Here is a 14,736-nt window from a genome sequence, read left to right on the forward strand (position 1 = left end):
TTTCTACATTCACCTAGTACTATTTTCAGATGAATTTGTGCATAAGCAAATGTAAAATTCACATTATGCTCAGACTGTTCTGTCATGTTGTAACAAATCTGCATTTCAAAACAAATATTAGAGCAGAATTGACCACAGGTTTTAAAGTATTCTTGAACTACTATGTAGTAGTGGATTATTTTCTACAAGGAAGTATAGAAAAAATTTGACAATTAGAGTATTGAAACTTTTAGATGAGCTTAATAATAGACACTACTAGGTATTGGGAGATCATTTCCTATTTCAGACCACAACCTCCAACAGATACCAAATTCACTGTAGCAAAGTTCTCACAAGTTAAACCCCAAGTGTAACAATTCCTATAAAATATAGAAAATAAGTATAATAATAACATTTTTAATGAGAATTGTTAAGGTTGCCAAATAATTTTCCAGTTTAAACACGAGTTTTGGTACATATTTCCTACTAAGAAAAATCTAATATACTGGCAATCAAAACATACTAAAATAACGAAAGGGAAAAAAGACTAAAAAATAACGAACAGATCATCAGTGAGTTGTGGGACAACTTCAAGTGGATTAATATACTTACAGTTGGAATTCATGGAGAGAAGGGGTGGGAAAAGAGAATAACTATTTGAAGAAATAATGGCCAATTTTTTTCAACTTTGATGAAAACTGTATATCCACAAATCCACAACAGTACAAGGAAAACTAACCCCCAAAATACATCATAATCAAATTACTTAAAAGCAGCAATAAAAAGAAAATCTTAAAAGCAGACAGCGGAGAAAAGCAGAATACACACAAGAATAAACAAGAAAACAGATTTCTTGTAAGAAATAATGCAAGCCTGAAGACAAAGGAGCAATATCTTTAAACCACTCAACCTAGAATTCTTTATCCAGGAAAAATATCTTTCAAAACTGATGGCAAAAGAAATTTTTTTTGGTTTGGAAATCAAAGAGGTGAAAGAATTCAGCAGCAGCAGCCCTGCACAATAAAAAAAATAAAGAATCCTTCAAGGAGAAGAAAAATGATACCAGATAGAAATAAGAAAATACACAAAGAAGAATACCACAAATGATAATTATGTGGGTAAATATAAAGACTGTTTTCCTGTTATTTAAATCTCTATAAAAGGTAATATTTTACAGCAAAATTAATAACAATGTGTTGTGCAGTAAAATGTATAAAAACAATTGCACAAAGGCCAGAAAGGGACAAATGAAAGTATGTTTCAAGACTCTTATATATGAAGTGATTCGATGTCATTTGAATAGAAACTACAGTAAGTTAAAAACAAGACTGTAAACCCTAAAGCAGCCAATAAAGCAACCCACTGAGCAGCAAATTAAAAAGTAATACAGATTTTGCTACCTGAAAGTAGGGTGCTGTTGCAACACATAACTAAAACTATGGAAATGGCTTTGAAATAAGGCAATAGTGGCAGAGGCTGGAAGAATTTTAGGAAGCATAAAAAAAAATATTCATGAAAATATATTATGGGAAGAGGAAACATCCTTTAACCTGATACATGGTTTTGAAAGAGAAAGAGAGACAGAAAGGCAGGCTGACTAATCACAAGAAACAAGAAAACATTCCCCTTAATATCAGGAACAAAACAAAACAAAATGCCTGCTTTCATACTGTCTATTCAGTATTATTCTAGAGGTCTTTTCCAGTGTAGCAAGGCAAGAAGAAGAAAGTATTACAAGTTGGAAAGCAAGAAAATTTAGGCAATCATTTACAGATACTTCAATTATGAAAGTAGGAAATAAAAATCTAACCATTATGATAGTGTAGCTAGGTTTGTAGATGGAAAATTCAATATACAAAAATTTGTTACATTTCTCTAGCAATAGCTTTAAAATATTTTGTAAGATACAAATAACATAGCATAAAAATACAAAGTACCTAAGATTAACCTAACAAAAATGAATAAGAGCTTTATGAAGAAAATCATAAACACTGATTGTAAGCATTACAAAACTTTCCAAAATTGTGACATTTAATGTTTGTAAACAAAACGATGTATCTTGATATCCTATATGTAAATCTCTCAAATTTGATGTACAGCTTGAGTGCAATAGTAGAATTTGACAAATTAACTCTAAAATTTACAAGAAAGTGCAAAGACCAAAAACAAATAAATTCTCATATATTACAAGGTGGGTTAACTTGCCCACAAAATACCAGGACTTACTATAAATATATAATCATTAAAGATCTCAGTCATTGGTGTAGGAATACACAACACCAATAGAACAGAATGGAAAGAACAGAAACAAATCTTTTTATGCAGTAATATTTTCTAGCAATAGCATATCAAAAAATATATATCTAGGAGCTCCTATTTAGGAAGCTATAGTAGAAAGCCAGGTGATGGCAGAAGTGGAATAAATAAGGAGTCAGGCTAATGTAACTGTGGTTGGCACTCTGCAGAGCCAAGGGGAGCTGCAGGTACAGTCTCAGCTCTCCTGTTATTTTCCCAGCCTTTGCCCTGTGTAATGATGAAGATGCCATAAAAATATTGGCAGGAGTCCCTCCCATCAGGAAGCTTGCACAAGTCTCTTAGATAGCCTCATCCACCAGAGGGCAGAAGCAAGAACTACATTCCTGCAGCCTGTGGAACAAAAACCACATCCACAGAAAGACAGACAAAATGAAAACGCAGAGGACTATGTACCAGATGAAGGAATAAGACAAAACCCGAGAAAAACAACTAAATGAAGTGGAGATAGGCAACCTTCCAGAAAACAGAATTCATAATAATGATAGTGAAGACGATCCAGGACCTCGGAAAAAGAATGGAGGCAAAGATCGAGAAGATGCAAGAAATGTTTAACAAAGGCCTAGAAGAAATAAAGAACAAACACACAGAAGAATTAAAGAACAGAGATGAACAATACAATAACTGAAATGAAAAACACACTAGAAGGCATCAATAGCAAAATAACTTAGGCAGAAGAATGGATAAGTGACCTAGAAGACAGAATGGTGGAATTCACTGCCATGAAACAGACAAAAGAAAAAAGAATGATAAGAAATGAAGACAGCCTAAGAGATCTCTGTGACAACATTAAACACACCAACATTCACATTATAGGGGTCCCAGAAGGAGAAGAGAGAGAGAAAGGACCTGAGAAAATATTTGAAGAGATTATATTTGAAAACTTCCCTAACATGGGAAAAGAAATAGCGACCCAAGCCCAGGAAGCGCAGAAAGTCCCAGGCAGGATAAATCCAAGGAGAAACACACCGAGACACATAGTAATCAAATTGGCAAAAATTAAAGACAAAGAAAAATTATTAAAAGCAACAAGGGAAAAACGACAAATAACATAGAAGGGAACTCGCGTACGGTTAACAGCTGATTTCTCAGAATAAACTCTACAAGTCAGTACGGAGTGGCACAATATATTTAAAGTAATAAAATGGAAGAACCAAGATTACTCTACCCGGCAAGGATCTTATTCAGATTCGATGGAGAACTCAAAAGCTTTGCAGACAAGCAAAAGCTAAGAGAATTCAGCACCACCAAACCAGCTCTACAACAAATGCTAAAGGAATTTCTCTAAGTGGGAAACACAAGAGAAGAAAAGGACGTACAAAAACAAACCCAAAACAATTAAGAAAATGGTAAGAGGAACATACATGTCGATAATTACCTTAAATGTGAATGGATTAAATGCTCCAACCAAAAGACACAGGCTTGCTGAATGGATACAAAAACAAGACCCATCTATATGCTGTCTACAAGAGACCCACTTCAGACCTAGGGGCACATACAGACTGAAAGTGAGGGGATGGAAAAAGATATTCCATGCAAATGGAAATCAAACTGGAAATCAAAAGAAAGCTGGAGTAGCAATACTCATATCAGAAAACTAGACTTTAAAATAAACAATATTACAAGACACAAGGAAGGACACTACAGAATGATCAAGGGATCAATGCAAGAAGGAGATATAACAATTATAAATATAATATATGCACCCAACATAAGAGCACCTCAATACTTAAGGCAAATGCTAACAGCTATACAAGAGGAAACTGACAGTAACATAGTAATAGTGGGGGAATTTAACACCTCACTTGCACCAATGGACAGATCACCCAGACAGAAAATGAATAAGGAAACACAAGCTTTAAATGACACAATAGACCAGACAAATTTAATTGATATTTATAGGACATTCCATCTGAAAACAACAGATTACACTTTCTTCTCAAATGCACATGGAACACTCTCCAGGACAGATCACATCTTTGGTCACAAATCAAGCCTCGGTAAATTAAAGAAAATTGAAATCATATCAAGCATCTTTTCCGACCACAACGCTTTGAGATTAGAAGTCAATTACAGGGGAAAAAATGTAAAAAACACCAACACATGGAGGCTAAACAATACGTTACTAAATAACCAAGAGATCACTGAAGAAATCAAAGAGGAAGTCAAAAAGTACCTAGAGACAAATGACAAGAAAAACACAATGACCTAAAACCTAAGGGATACAGCAAAAGCAGTTCTTAAGAGGGAAGTTCATAGCTATACAATCCTACCTCAAGAGACAAGAAAAATCTCAAATAAACAATCTAACCTTACATCTAAAGCAACTAGAGAAAGAAGAACAAACAAAACCCAACGTCTGTAGAAGGAAAGAAACCATAAAGATCAGAGCAGAAGTAAATGAAACAGAAACAAGGAAAACAATAGCAAACAGCAATAAACTAAAAGCTGGTTCTTTGAGAAGATAAACAAAATTGATAAACCTTTAGCCAGACTCATCAAGAAAAAGAGGGAGAGGACTCAAATCAATAAAATTAGAATGAAAAAGAAGGACACCGCAGAAATACAAAGCTTCATGAGACACTACTATGAACAACTCTATGCCAATAAAATGGAAGACCTGGAAGAAATGGACAAATTCTTAGAAGGCATAACCTTCCAAGACTGAACCAGGAAGAAACAGAAAATATGAACAGACCAATCACAAGTAATGAAATTGAAACTGTGATTAAAAATCTTCCAACAAACAAAAGTCCAGGACCAGATGGCTTCACAGGTGAGTTCTCTTTAGAGAAGAGCTAACATCCATCCTTATCAAACTCTTCCAAAAAATTGAAGAGGAAGGAACATTCCCAAACTCATTCTACGAGGCCACCATCACCCTGATATCAAAACCAGACAAAGATACTACAAGAAAAGAAAATTACAGACCAATATTACTGATGAATACAGATGCAAAAATCCTCAACAAAATACTAGCAAACAGAATCCAACAACACATTAAAAGGATCATACACCATGATCAGGGGGATTTATCCCAGGGATACAAGGATTCCTCAGTATATGCAAATCAATCAGTGCGATACACCATATTAACAAATTGAAGAATAAAATCCATAGGATGTCCACTCTCACCACTATTATTCAACATAGTTTTGGAAGCCCTAGCCATGGCAATCAGAGAAGATAAAGAAATAAAAGGAATCCAAATTGGAAAAGAAGAAGTAAAACTGTCATTGTTTGCAGATGACATGATACTATACATAGATAATCCTAAAGATGCCACCAGAAAGCTACTAGAGCTAATCAATGAATTTGGTAAAGCTGCAGGATACAAAATTAATGCACAGAAATCTCTTGCATTCCTATACACTAACAATGAAAGATCAGAAAGAAAAATTAAGGAAACAATCCCATCACCACTGCAACAAAAATACTAAAATACTTAGGAATAAACTTACCTAAGGAGGTAAAAGACCTGTACTCAGAAAACTGTAAGACACTGATGAAAGAAATCAAAGATGACATAAACAGATGGAGAGATATACCTTGTTCTTGGATTGGAAGAATCAACTTTGTGAAAATGACTATACTACCCAAAGCAGTCTACAGATTCAATGCAATTCCTATCAAATTACCAGTGGCATCTTTTCGAAAACTAGAACAAAAAATCTTAAAATTTGTATGGAGACACAAAAGACCCCGAATAGCCAAAGCAATCTTGAGGGAAAAAAACGGAGCTAGAGGAATCAGACTCCTTGACTTCAGACTATACTACAAAGCTACAGTAATCAAGACAATATGGCACTGGCACAAAAACAGAAATACAGATCAATGGCACAGGATAGAAAGCCCAGAGATAAACCCATGCACCTATGGTCAACTTATCTGTGACAAAGGAGGCAAGGATATACAATGGAGAAAAGACAGTCTCTTCAATAAGTGGTGCTGGGAAAACTGGAGAGTTACATGTAAAAGAATGAAATTAGAACCCTCCCTAACACCATACACAAAAATAAACTCAAAATGGATTAAAGACCTAAATATAAGACCAGACACTATAAAACTCTTAGAGGAAAACATAGGAAGAACACTCTTTGACATAAATTACTGCAAGATCTTTTTTGACCCACCCCCTAGAGTAATGGAAATAAAAACAAAAATAAACAAATGGGACCTAATGAAACTTAAAAGCTTTTGCACAGCAAAGGAAACTATAAACAAGACGAGAAGACAACCCTCAAAATGGGAGAAAATATTTGCAAATGAACCAACAAAGGATTAATGTCCAAAATATACAAGCAGCTCATGCAGCTCAATATTAAAAAAACAAACGACCCAATCCAAGAATGGGCCGAAGACCTAAATAGACGTTACTCCAGAGAAGACATGTCTTCTCCAGAGAAGACATGTCTAAGACAGATGGCCAAGAGGCACAGGAAAAGCTGTTCAACATCACTAATTATTAGAGAAATGCAAATCAAAACTACAATGAGGTATCACCTCACACCAATTAGAATGGGCATCATGATAAAATCTACAAACAACAAATGCTAGAGAGGGTATGGAGAAAAGGGAACCCTCTTGCACTGTTGGTGGCAATGCAAACTGATACAGCCACTACGGAGAACAATATGGAGGTTCCTTAAAAAACTAAAAATAAAATTACCATATGATCCAGCAATCCCACTACTGGGCATATACCCTGAGAAAACCATAATTCAAAAACACACTTACACCCCAGTGTTCATTGCAACACTATTTACAATAGCCAGGTCATGGAAGTAACCTAAATGCCCACTGACAGATGAATGGATAAAGAAGATATGGTACATATATACAATGGAATATTACTCAGCCATAAAAAGGAACGAAATTGGGTCATTTGTAGTGAGGTGGATGGACCTAGAGACTGTCATACAGAGTGAAGTAAGTCAAAAAGGGAAAAACAAATATCGTATATTAATGCATGTATGTGGAATCTAGAAGAATGGTACAGATGAACCTGTTTGCAAGGCAGAAATAGAGACACAGATGTAGAGAACAAACGTATGGACACCAAGGGCGGAAAGCGGGGGGGTGGGGTGGTGGTGGTGGTGGTGGGATGAACTGGGAGATTGGGATTGACATATATAGACTAGTATGCATAAAATAACTAATAAGAACCTGCTATATTTAAAAAAATAAAGTAAAATTCAAAAAAGAAAAAATAAGGAGTCAGCAAAGTATAGGCCAAATCTGCCCTGCTGCCTGTTTTGTAAATAATATTTTATTGTAACACAGCCATGGTCATTCAGTTATGTATTTTCTGTGGCTATTTTCATATCACAGCAGCAGACTTGAGTAGTTGCAACATAGACCCTGTGCTCTACAAAACCTAAAATACTTGGCCTTTACATTAAACTTTTCTGACACCTGAAATAAGTAAATGGCTAAGATATTAATTAGGGAAACATTACCAAGTACAGTGGACACCAGCTATTTGTGCCCAGTATCCTTTTTCCATTCTGTTAAGAAACAGCACCAGATTTAAAAGTGTTCTTCAACTCCCTCATCTCAAACTGTCTTGGTGACATCTGACCCCAAGCAAGACCAGTAAGATACAATCATCTAAAAATTGACATTGTAGAAGGGAAGTAGTAGAGTTTAGTAATTCCAGAACCAGTATCCAAAGGGATGGGAAGAAAACAGTCATAAACTCCCTCTCTAAAATTTCCCTGAAAGGACGGAAGTAGTGGCTATCCATGAATTTCTGTTATTTTAACTCTAAGAGTTGTCCTGGTTCTATCTCTCACCAAACATGTTGTTCAATTTTCCCTCAATTCTTTGAGTTACCCTACTAGCCATCCAATACATTTCTTGCTTTAAATAGTGTCAGTTTCTCCTGCTTACAAAAAGTAAAATAAAACCCTTAACTGACACACATTAACATCTGGCAGACATGGTTCTTGATTACTAAAGTTGGTTGCCTATGAAAATAAAATTATTAAGAGATAATATCAGTTAGTAAAGAAAGCTCACTCTGGAAGAAAATTGATATAGTTGTTATTAGAAATCCTGACTTTAACATAATTCTGTTAGCCATTATTCTCTTCCTACCATCCCCTTCTCTGAAAACAGGCTCTCTCTCAGATCTCTTGGTCACCACCTTTGTGTGGATATAATATTGCTACTGTATATGCAGTAATGCTCCTTCCACATTTCTCATTCACACTTCCATACTTCTTTAGGTTTTCACATACAAAATCTAAAGAAACAGTATAAGAAAGTAAAACCAGAAACTGCTGCAACATTTTCAAGTCATGTACAAAGCTCCAAAGATTTTGAATGTGGATCTAACAGTGCATGATTAAGTGTTGAATCCTTACACTTGGCCAGACTATTCAATCATTTACTATGACAATTTACTGCTTTATTTTAATTTTTTTTATTTTTATTCCCACTGGGACCTATACCTAGATGAAGCTATTCCTAATTCAACTTATGTGACAGCCCTGGTCTTACATTTGACACTTATGTAGGATCACTGCTTCTCTAACTGATTAAGTAGCAAATCTGGTACTACTTCTGCTTCCTCCTCTACTAAGGAGGAAATACCAAGTTACCAACATTAGTAGATTCAAGAGTATTTTTCTTCATTCTATGTTAATTTTGTGTCAGAACATACATCTTATATTTTTACATAGTTAAAAATTTGCTTCTAATCCACCATTTGACTTCATTGTGTATAGTTTGAAATTTATAAGCTATATAAAAATGGCAGAGGAGGAGGGGAAAAAAAGGAAACAAATTCTATCCTTGGTATTTCTATTCACTCTATGTAGTAAGAGTGAACTGGGACACACACATTACACAGTTGCAAAGAATACAATAAAATGCATTTAAAATATATTTGTAAACCTAATTTATTGATATTTTAATAAAGTTAAATATTTGGCTTAGACATACCTTTCAGAATGTTTCAATTTTATGTCTGCTTTTCATAGCATCCTTTCAGTTTTGATAGCTAATATGGTAATTTAGGACTTCCCTGGTGGCACAGTGGTTAAGAATCTGCCTGCCAATGCAGGGGACACGGATTCGAGCCCTGGTCCGGGAAGATCCCACGTGCCACAGAGCAACTAAGCCCGTGTGCCACAACTACTGAGCCTGCGCTCTAGAGCCTACAAGCCACAACTACTGAGCCTGCGTGCCACAACTATTGAAGCCCACATACCTAGAGCCCATGCTCTGCAACAAGAGAAGCCACCACAATGAGAAGCCTGCACACCACAACTAATAGTCCCCACTCGCTGGAACTAGAGAAAGCCTGCGTGCAGTAACAAAGACCCAATGCAGCCAAAAATAAATATAAAATAAATAAATTTTTTAAAATATATGGTAATTTAGAATATAGCATTATCTTATTTTTTTAAAGCACAGCTGCTACCAATTAGTAATATTGGTATGTATGCCATTTTCAGACACTAAAATTAACTAACCTCTGTACTCTTCAACTTTTGTAGTTCATTTTCCAGCATCAGTTTCTCCTCTGACAACACTTGGAGGTCACTTTGAATCTGTGTGTTTTTCTAAAAGAAATATTATAACTTCATTAATAATGAAAAGCAAACATATCAATATAGAGAGGTTATTTGGGCACTTAATTATTAAAGTAAGAAAGTCTTCATTAACTCATAAAAATAATGAACCATTGGTATTAATCTGCATAGTGAAGTTATAATTGGTGTTGAAAGAGGCAAAGGAACTATCAGTGATAGTGGAATTTCAAAAGACTGTGGGAGGGGCTTCCCCGGTGGCGCAGTGGTTGGGAGTCCACCTGCCGATACAGGGGAGGTGGGTTCATGCCCCGGTCTGGGAGGATCCCGCATGCCGCGGAGTGGCTGGGTCCGTGGGCCATGGCCGCTGGGCCTGCGCGTCTGGAGCCTGTGCTCCACAACGGGAGAGGCCACGGCGTTCAGAGGCCCACATACCGCAAAAAAAAAAAAAGACTGTGGGAATGGAATATTACTCAGCCATAAAAAGAAACAAAATTGAGTTACTTGTAGTGAGGTGGATGGACCTAGAGTCTCATACAGAGTGAAGTAAGTCAGAAAGAGAAAAACAAATACCATATGCTAACACATATATATGGTATCTAAAAAAAAAAAAGAAAAAAATGCTTCTGAAGAACCTAGGGGCAGGACAGGAATAAAGATGTAAACATAGAGAATGGACTTGAGGACACGGGGAGGGGGAAGGGTAAGCAGGGACAAAGCGAGAGAGTGGCATGGACATATATACACTACCAAATGTAAAACAGATAGCTAGTGGGAAGCAGCCGCATAGCTGAGGGAAATCAGCTCGGTGCTTTGTGACCACCTAGAGGGGTGGGATAGGGAGGGTGGGAGGGAGACGCAAGAGAGAGGGGATATGGGGATATATGTATACATATAGCTGATTCACTTTGTTATAAAGCAGAAACTAACACACCATTGTAAAGCAATTATACTCCAATAAAGATGTTAAAAAAAGAAAAAGACTGTGGGATGTTATAGTTCAGTATTTTAGAAATGAAGTGTTTCTGAGTGACAATTAAATCTAATAAAATCAAAAGAATAGACAAAGCTTTCCAGCTCACATATGCATAAAAATCTCTTGAATAAACTGACTCTCTTGACATATCCTGACAATTTCTAGACTGTATTAACAACATCAAGGACAAAGTGCAATTTCAAACTGAAAGCACTATACTTACAGCCTCTAACAAAACTTGCTCACTCATAGCTCTGAAAAACAAACCAAAAATATCTATAATGTATTATAATTTTAAATTTATATTTTTATGTAATATGCTTATATATTTTCTTTGTAAAAACCTTAATATAAATAAGGTTAGAGTAAACTTTGACTAGCATTCCAAAAATTCAATGCTTTTCCTAGAGATACTGTTAGCTTGCTGTGTCTCTTCCCAGAACTTGTTCCATGGATTTATATAACACTTCACATACCCTTTCAATTCTATACTTTTTGTTAGTGGGCTGGATGTCTGTTTTGTTTTCTTTTTCACATAAATGATATTGTATATGATGTTCTCAACTTTTCCACTTAACACAATTTCTGAGATGTATTTATATCAGTAAACATAGATTTCTCTCACTCCCTTTAAATACAACTTCTTATTCCATAGCAGGGTTTGGCAAACTTCTTCTGTAAAGAGTCAGATGGTAACTATTTTAGACTTTACAGGCCAGGTGATCTCTGTCACTACTACCCAACTCTGCAAAAGCAGCTACAGATGATGGGTAAATGAATGGGTATGGCTACGTTCTAACAAAACTTTATTTACAAAAATAAGCTGCAGGCTAGATTTGACTCATGGACTGCAGTTTGCTGACAACTGTTCCATAGTATGGATAAACTATATTTTTTTGACTGAGTTTTTATTCATTATAATCAGAATTTTTTAAAGCTTAAGATATGATTAACATATAATAAAATTCATTCATTTAAAATATACAATCCAATGGCTTTTAATATATTCACTAAGTTGAGTAACTATTACCCCTATCTAATTTTAGCACATTTTAATTACCCCGGAAAGAAATGCTGTAGCCATTAGCACTCACTCTCCATTTCTCCCAGAACTGCCTAAGCCCTGGCAGCCATCAGTCTATTTTCTGTCTCCACAGATTTGCCTATTCTGAATATTTCATACAAACAGAATTGCACAGTATGTGGTCTTTTGAGACTGTTTTCTCACAACTAGCATAGTGTTTGTATCACGTATCAGTACTTTGTTCCTTTTTATTGCCAAATAATATTACATTGTATGAATATGCTCATTTTATTTATTCATTCATCAGTTTATGGACATTTGGGTTGTTTCCACTTTTGGGCTATTATGAATAATGCTACTATGAACATACATGTACAAGTTTTTGTGTGGACCTATGTTTTCATTTCTCTTAGGTATAAACATAGGAAAAGAATTTCTGGGTCATATGTTAACTAAATATTTAACATTTTGAGCAACTGACAAACTGTGTTCCATAGCAGAGGTACCACTTACATGATGTACCAGCAATGTATGAGGGTACCAATTTCTCTCCATCCTTTCCAACAATTGTTATTGTCTGTCATTTTTATTATAGCCATCCTAGTGGTTGTGAAGTGGTATATCATTGTAGTTTTGATTCCCTAATGACTAATGATGTTGAGTATCTTTTCATGTGCTTATTGACCATCTGTATATCTTGTGTGGCAAAACGTCTATTTGGATTATTTGCCCATTGTTAAACATGGTTATTTATCCTTTTTATTACTGAGGTGTAAGAGTTCTTATATATATTCTGGGTGCAAGTCCCATATCAGATACATGATTTATGAATAGTTTTCACATTCTATGAGTTGTCTTCTCACATTCTTAATTGTATTAAGAACCTGCAGCACAAGTTTTTAATTTTTATGTTGAGTTTATCTATTTTTTTTTTCTGTTGTTGGTTGTGCTTTTGATATCTTATTTAAGAAACCATTGACTGGGACTTTCCTGGTGGTCCAGTGGTTAAGAGTCTGCGCTTCCAATGCAGGGGTCCTGGGTTCCATCCCTAGTTGGGGAACTAAGATCCCATGTGCAATGCAGTATGGCCAAAAAAATTTTAAAAAGAAAGAAACCATTGACTAACTCTAAGTCAAAAATATTTACTCCTGTGTTTCTTTAAGAGGTTTATAGTTTTAGCTCTTAAATTTAGGTCTTTGGTAATTTTGAGTTAATTTTAGTGCATGGCACAAAGAAAGGATCCAACTTAATTCTTTTGCATATGGATATCCAGTTCTCCAAGCACAGTTATTAAAAAAACTATTCTTTCCTCACTGAATTATCCTGGCCTCCATGTTGATAATCAGTTAACTATAAATAAATGTAATGGTTTATTTCTGGACATCATTTCCATTCATTCTATTCCATTGATCTACATAGGTCTATCCTCATGCCAGTACGACATTGTCTTAATTACTACAGGTGTATTTAGTTTTAAAATCACTAAAGTATGAGTCCTCCAACATTGTTCTTCTTAAGACTTCTTTGACTATTCTGGGTTCCTTGTATTTCCACATGAATTTTAAAAGCAACTTGCCAATTCATGCAAAAACAAAGCTGGGATTTTGATAGAGATTGCATTAAATCTGTAGATCAATTTGGGAAATATTGCCGTTTTAAGATTAGTTAAGTCTAACAGTCCATGAAAATGGGATGCCTACCTGTTTGAGTATTCTTTAAAGTACTTTCAGTGTTTTGTAGTTTTCGGTGCACAAGTCTAGCACTTCTTTTGTTAAATTTATTCTCATTCTCTTTGGTGCTTTTGTAAATGGAATTGTTTTATTTCATTTTTGGAATGTTCCTTGCTAGTGTATTACCTTCCTATGCTATGACAAAGTGTCACAATCTGCGTGACTGGTGACTTAAAACAACAAGAATTTATTCGCTCACAGTTCTGGAGACTATAAATCTAAAACTAAGGTGTTGGTACAGCCATGCTCCCTCTGAAACCTCTAGGGGAGAATCCTTCTTTGCCTCTTCCAACTTCTAGTACTCCCAGCATAACTCCAATCTCTGCCTCCATGACTGTCTTCCCTCTGTGTGTATTTGCCTTCTACAATATTATTATAAGGATACCAGTCATATTGGATTAAGGGCCCATCCCCCTCCACTATGACCTCATCTTAACTAATTACATCTACAATGACCCTATAGCCAATTAAGTTCATTCTGAGGTACTAGAAGTTAGTAACATGTATTTGGTGGGGGGGGGGCACAATTCAACCCATAACAACTAGTGTATTAAAATATAATTGATTTTTATTTATGAATCTTGTATATTGCAACCTTGTTAAATTAATTTACTTCTAATAGTTCTAATAGATCCCTTAGAATTGTCAATAGATAAGGTCATGACATCTGCAAAAAGAGGTAGTTTTCATTTCCTTTTCTTCTCTAAATGCCCTAGATAGAACCTCTACTACAATGGTCGACAGAAGTGGTAAGAATGTCCTATTTTGTCCCTGATCTTAGAGAGAATATATTAAGTTTTTTCACCATTAAGTTTTTTCTTTAATATATTAGAGAGAATATATTATGATGTTAGTTATAGGTATTTGTAGATAGTCTTTATCAGATTAAGAAAGTTCCCTTCTATGCCTAGTTTGTGGAGTATTTTTTATCATAAAAGGCTATTGGATTTTGTCAGATGCTTTTACTTTGTCTAGTAAGCTAATCACGTGATTTTTTCTCCTTTATTCAATCAATATCATGTATTACATTTATTGATATCTGCATTTTATTTTTTTATAAATTTATTTATTTTTGGCTGCGCTGGGTCTTCGTTGCTGCATGCGGACCTTCTCTAGTTGCAGTGAGTGGGGGCTACTCTTCATTGTGGTGCACAGGCTTCTCACTGCAGTGGCTTC

At 35.3% G+C, this 14,736-nt stretch overlaps 1 protein-coding gene across 5 annotated transcripts in view; it reads right to left on the reverse strand.

Moving 5' to 3' along the window:
* Positions 1-14,736, reverse strand: part of CCDC7 (coiled-coil domain containing 7) — a 276,653-nt gene that overhangs the window by 209,015 nt on the left and 52,902 nt on the right. For all 5 annotated transcript variants that reach the window (XM_027121767.1, XM_027121770.1, XM_027121768.1 and 2 more), the window contains exons 11-12: positions 11,030-11,060; positions 9,774-9,863 (exon numbers count right to left, since the gene is read on the reverse strand). In XM_027121767.1, the coding sequence (XP_026977568.1) occupies positions 9,774-9,863; positions 11,030-11,060 (121 nt within the window). The remainder of the gene's footprint in view (positions 1-9,773; positions 9,864-11,029; positions 11,061-14,736) is intronic.

Source organism: Aethalodelphis obliquidens, unplaced genomic scaffold (genome assembly GCF_003676395.1).
Source record: "Aethalodelphis obliquidens isolate GAN/ISIS:26980383/991018 unplaced genomic scaffold, ASM367639v1 scaffold23, whole genome shotgun sequence".
In the NCBI taxonomy this organism is placed as follows: Eukaryota; Metazoa; Chordata; class Mammalia; order Artiodactyla; family Delphinidae; genus Aethalodelphis; species Aethalodelphis obliquidens.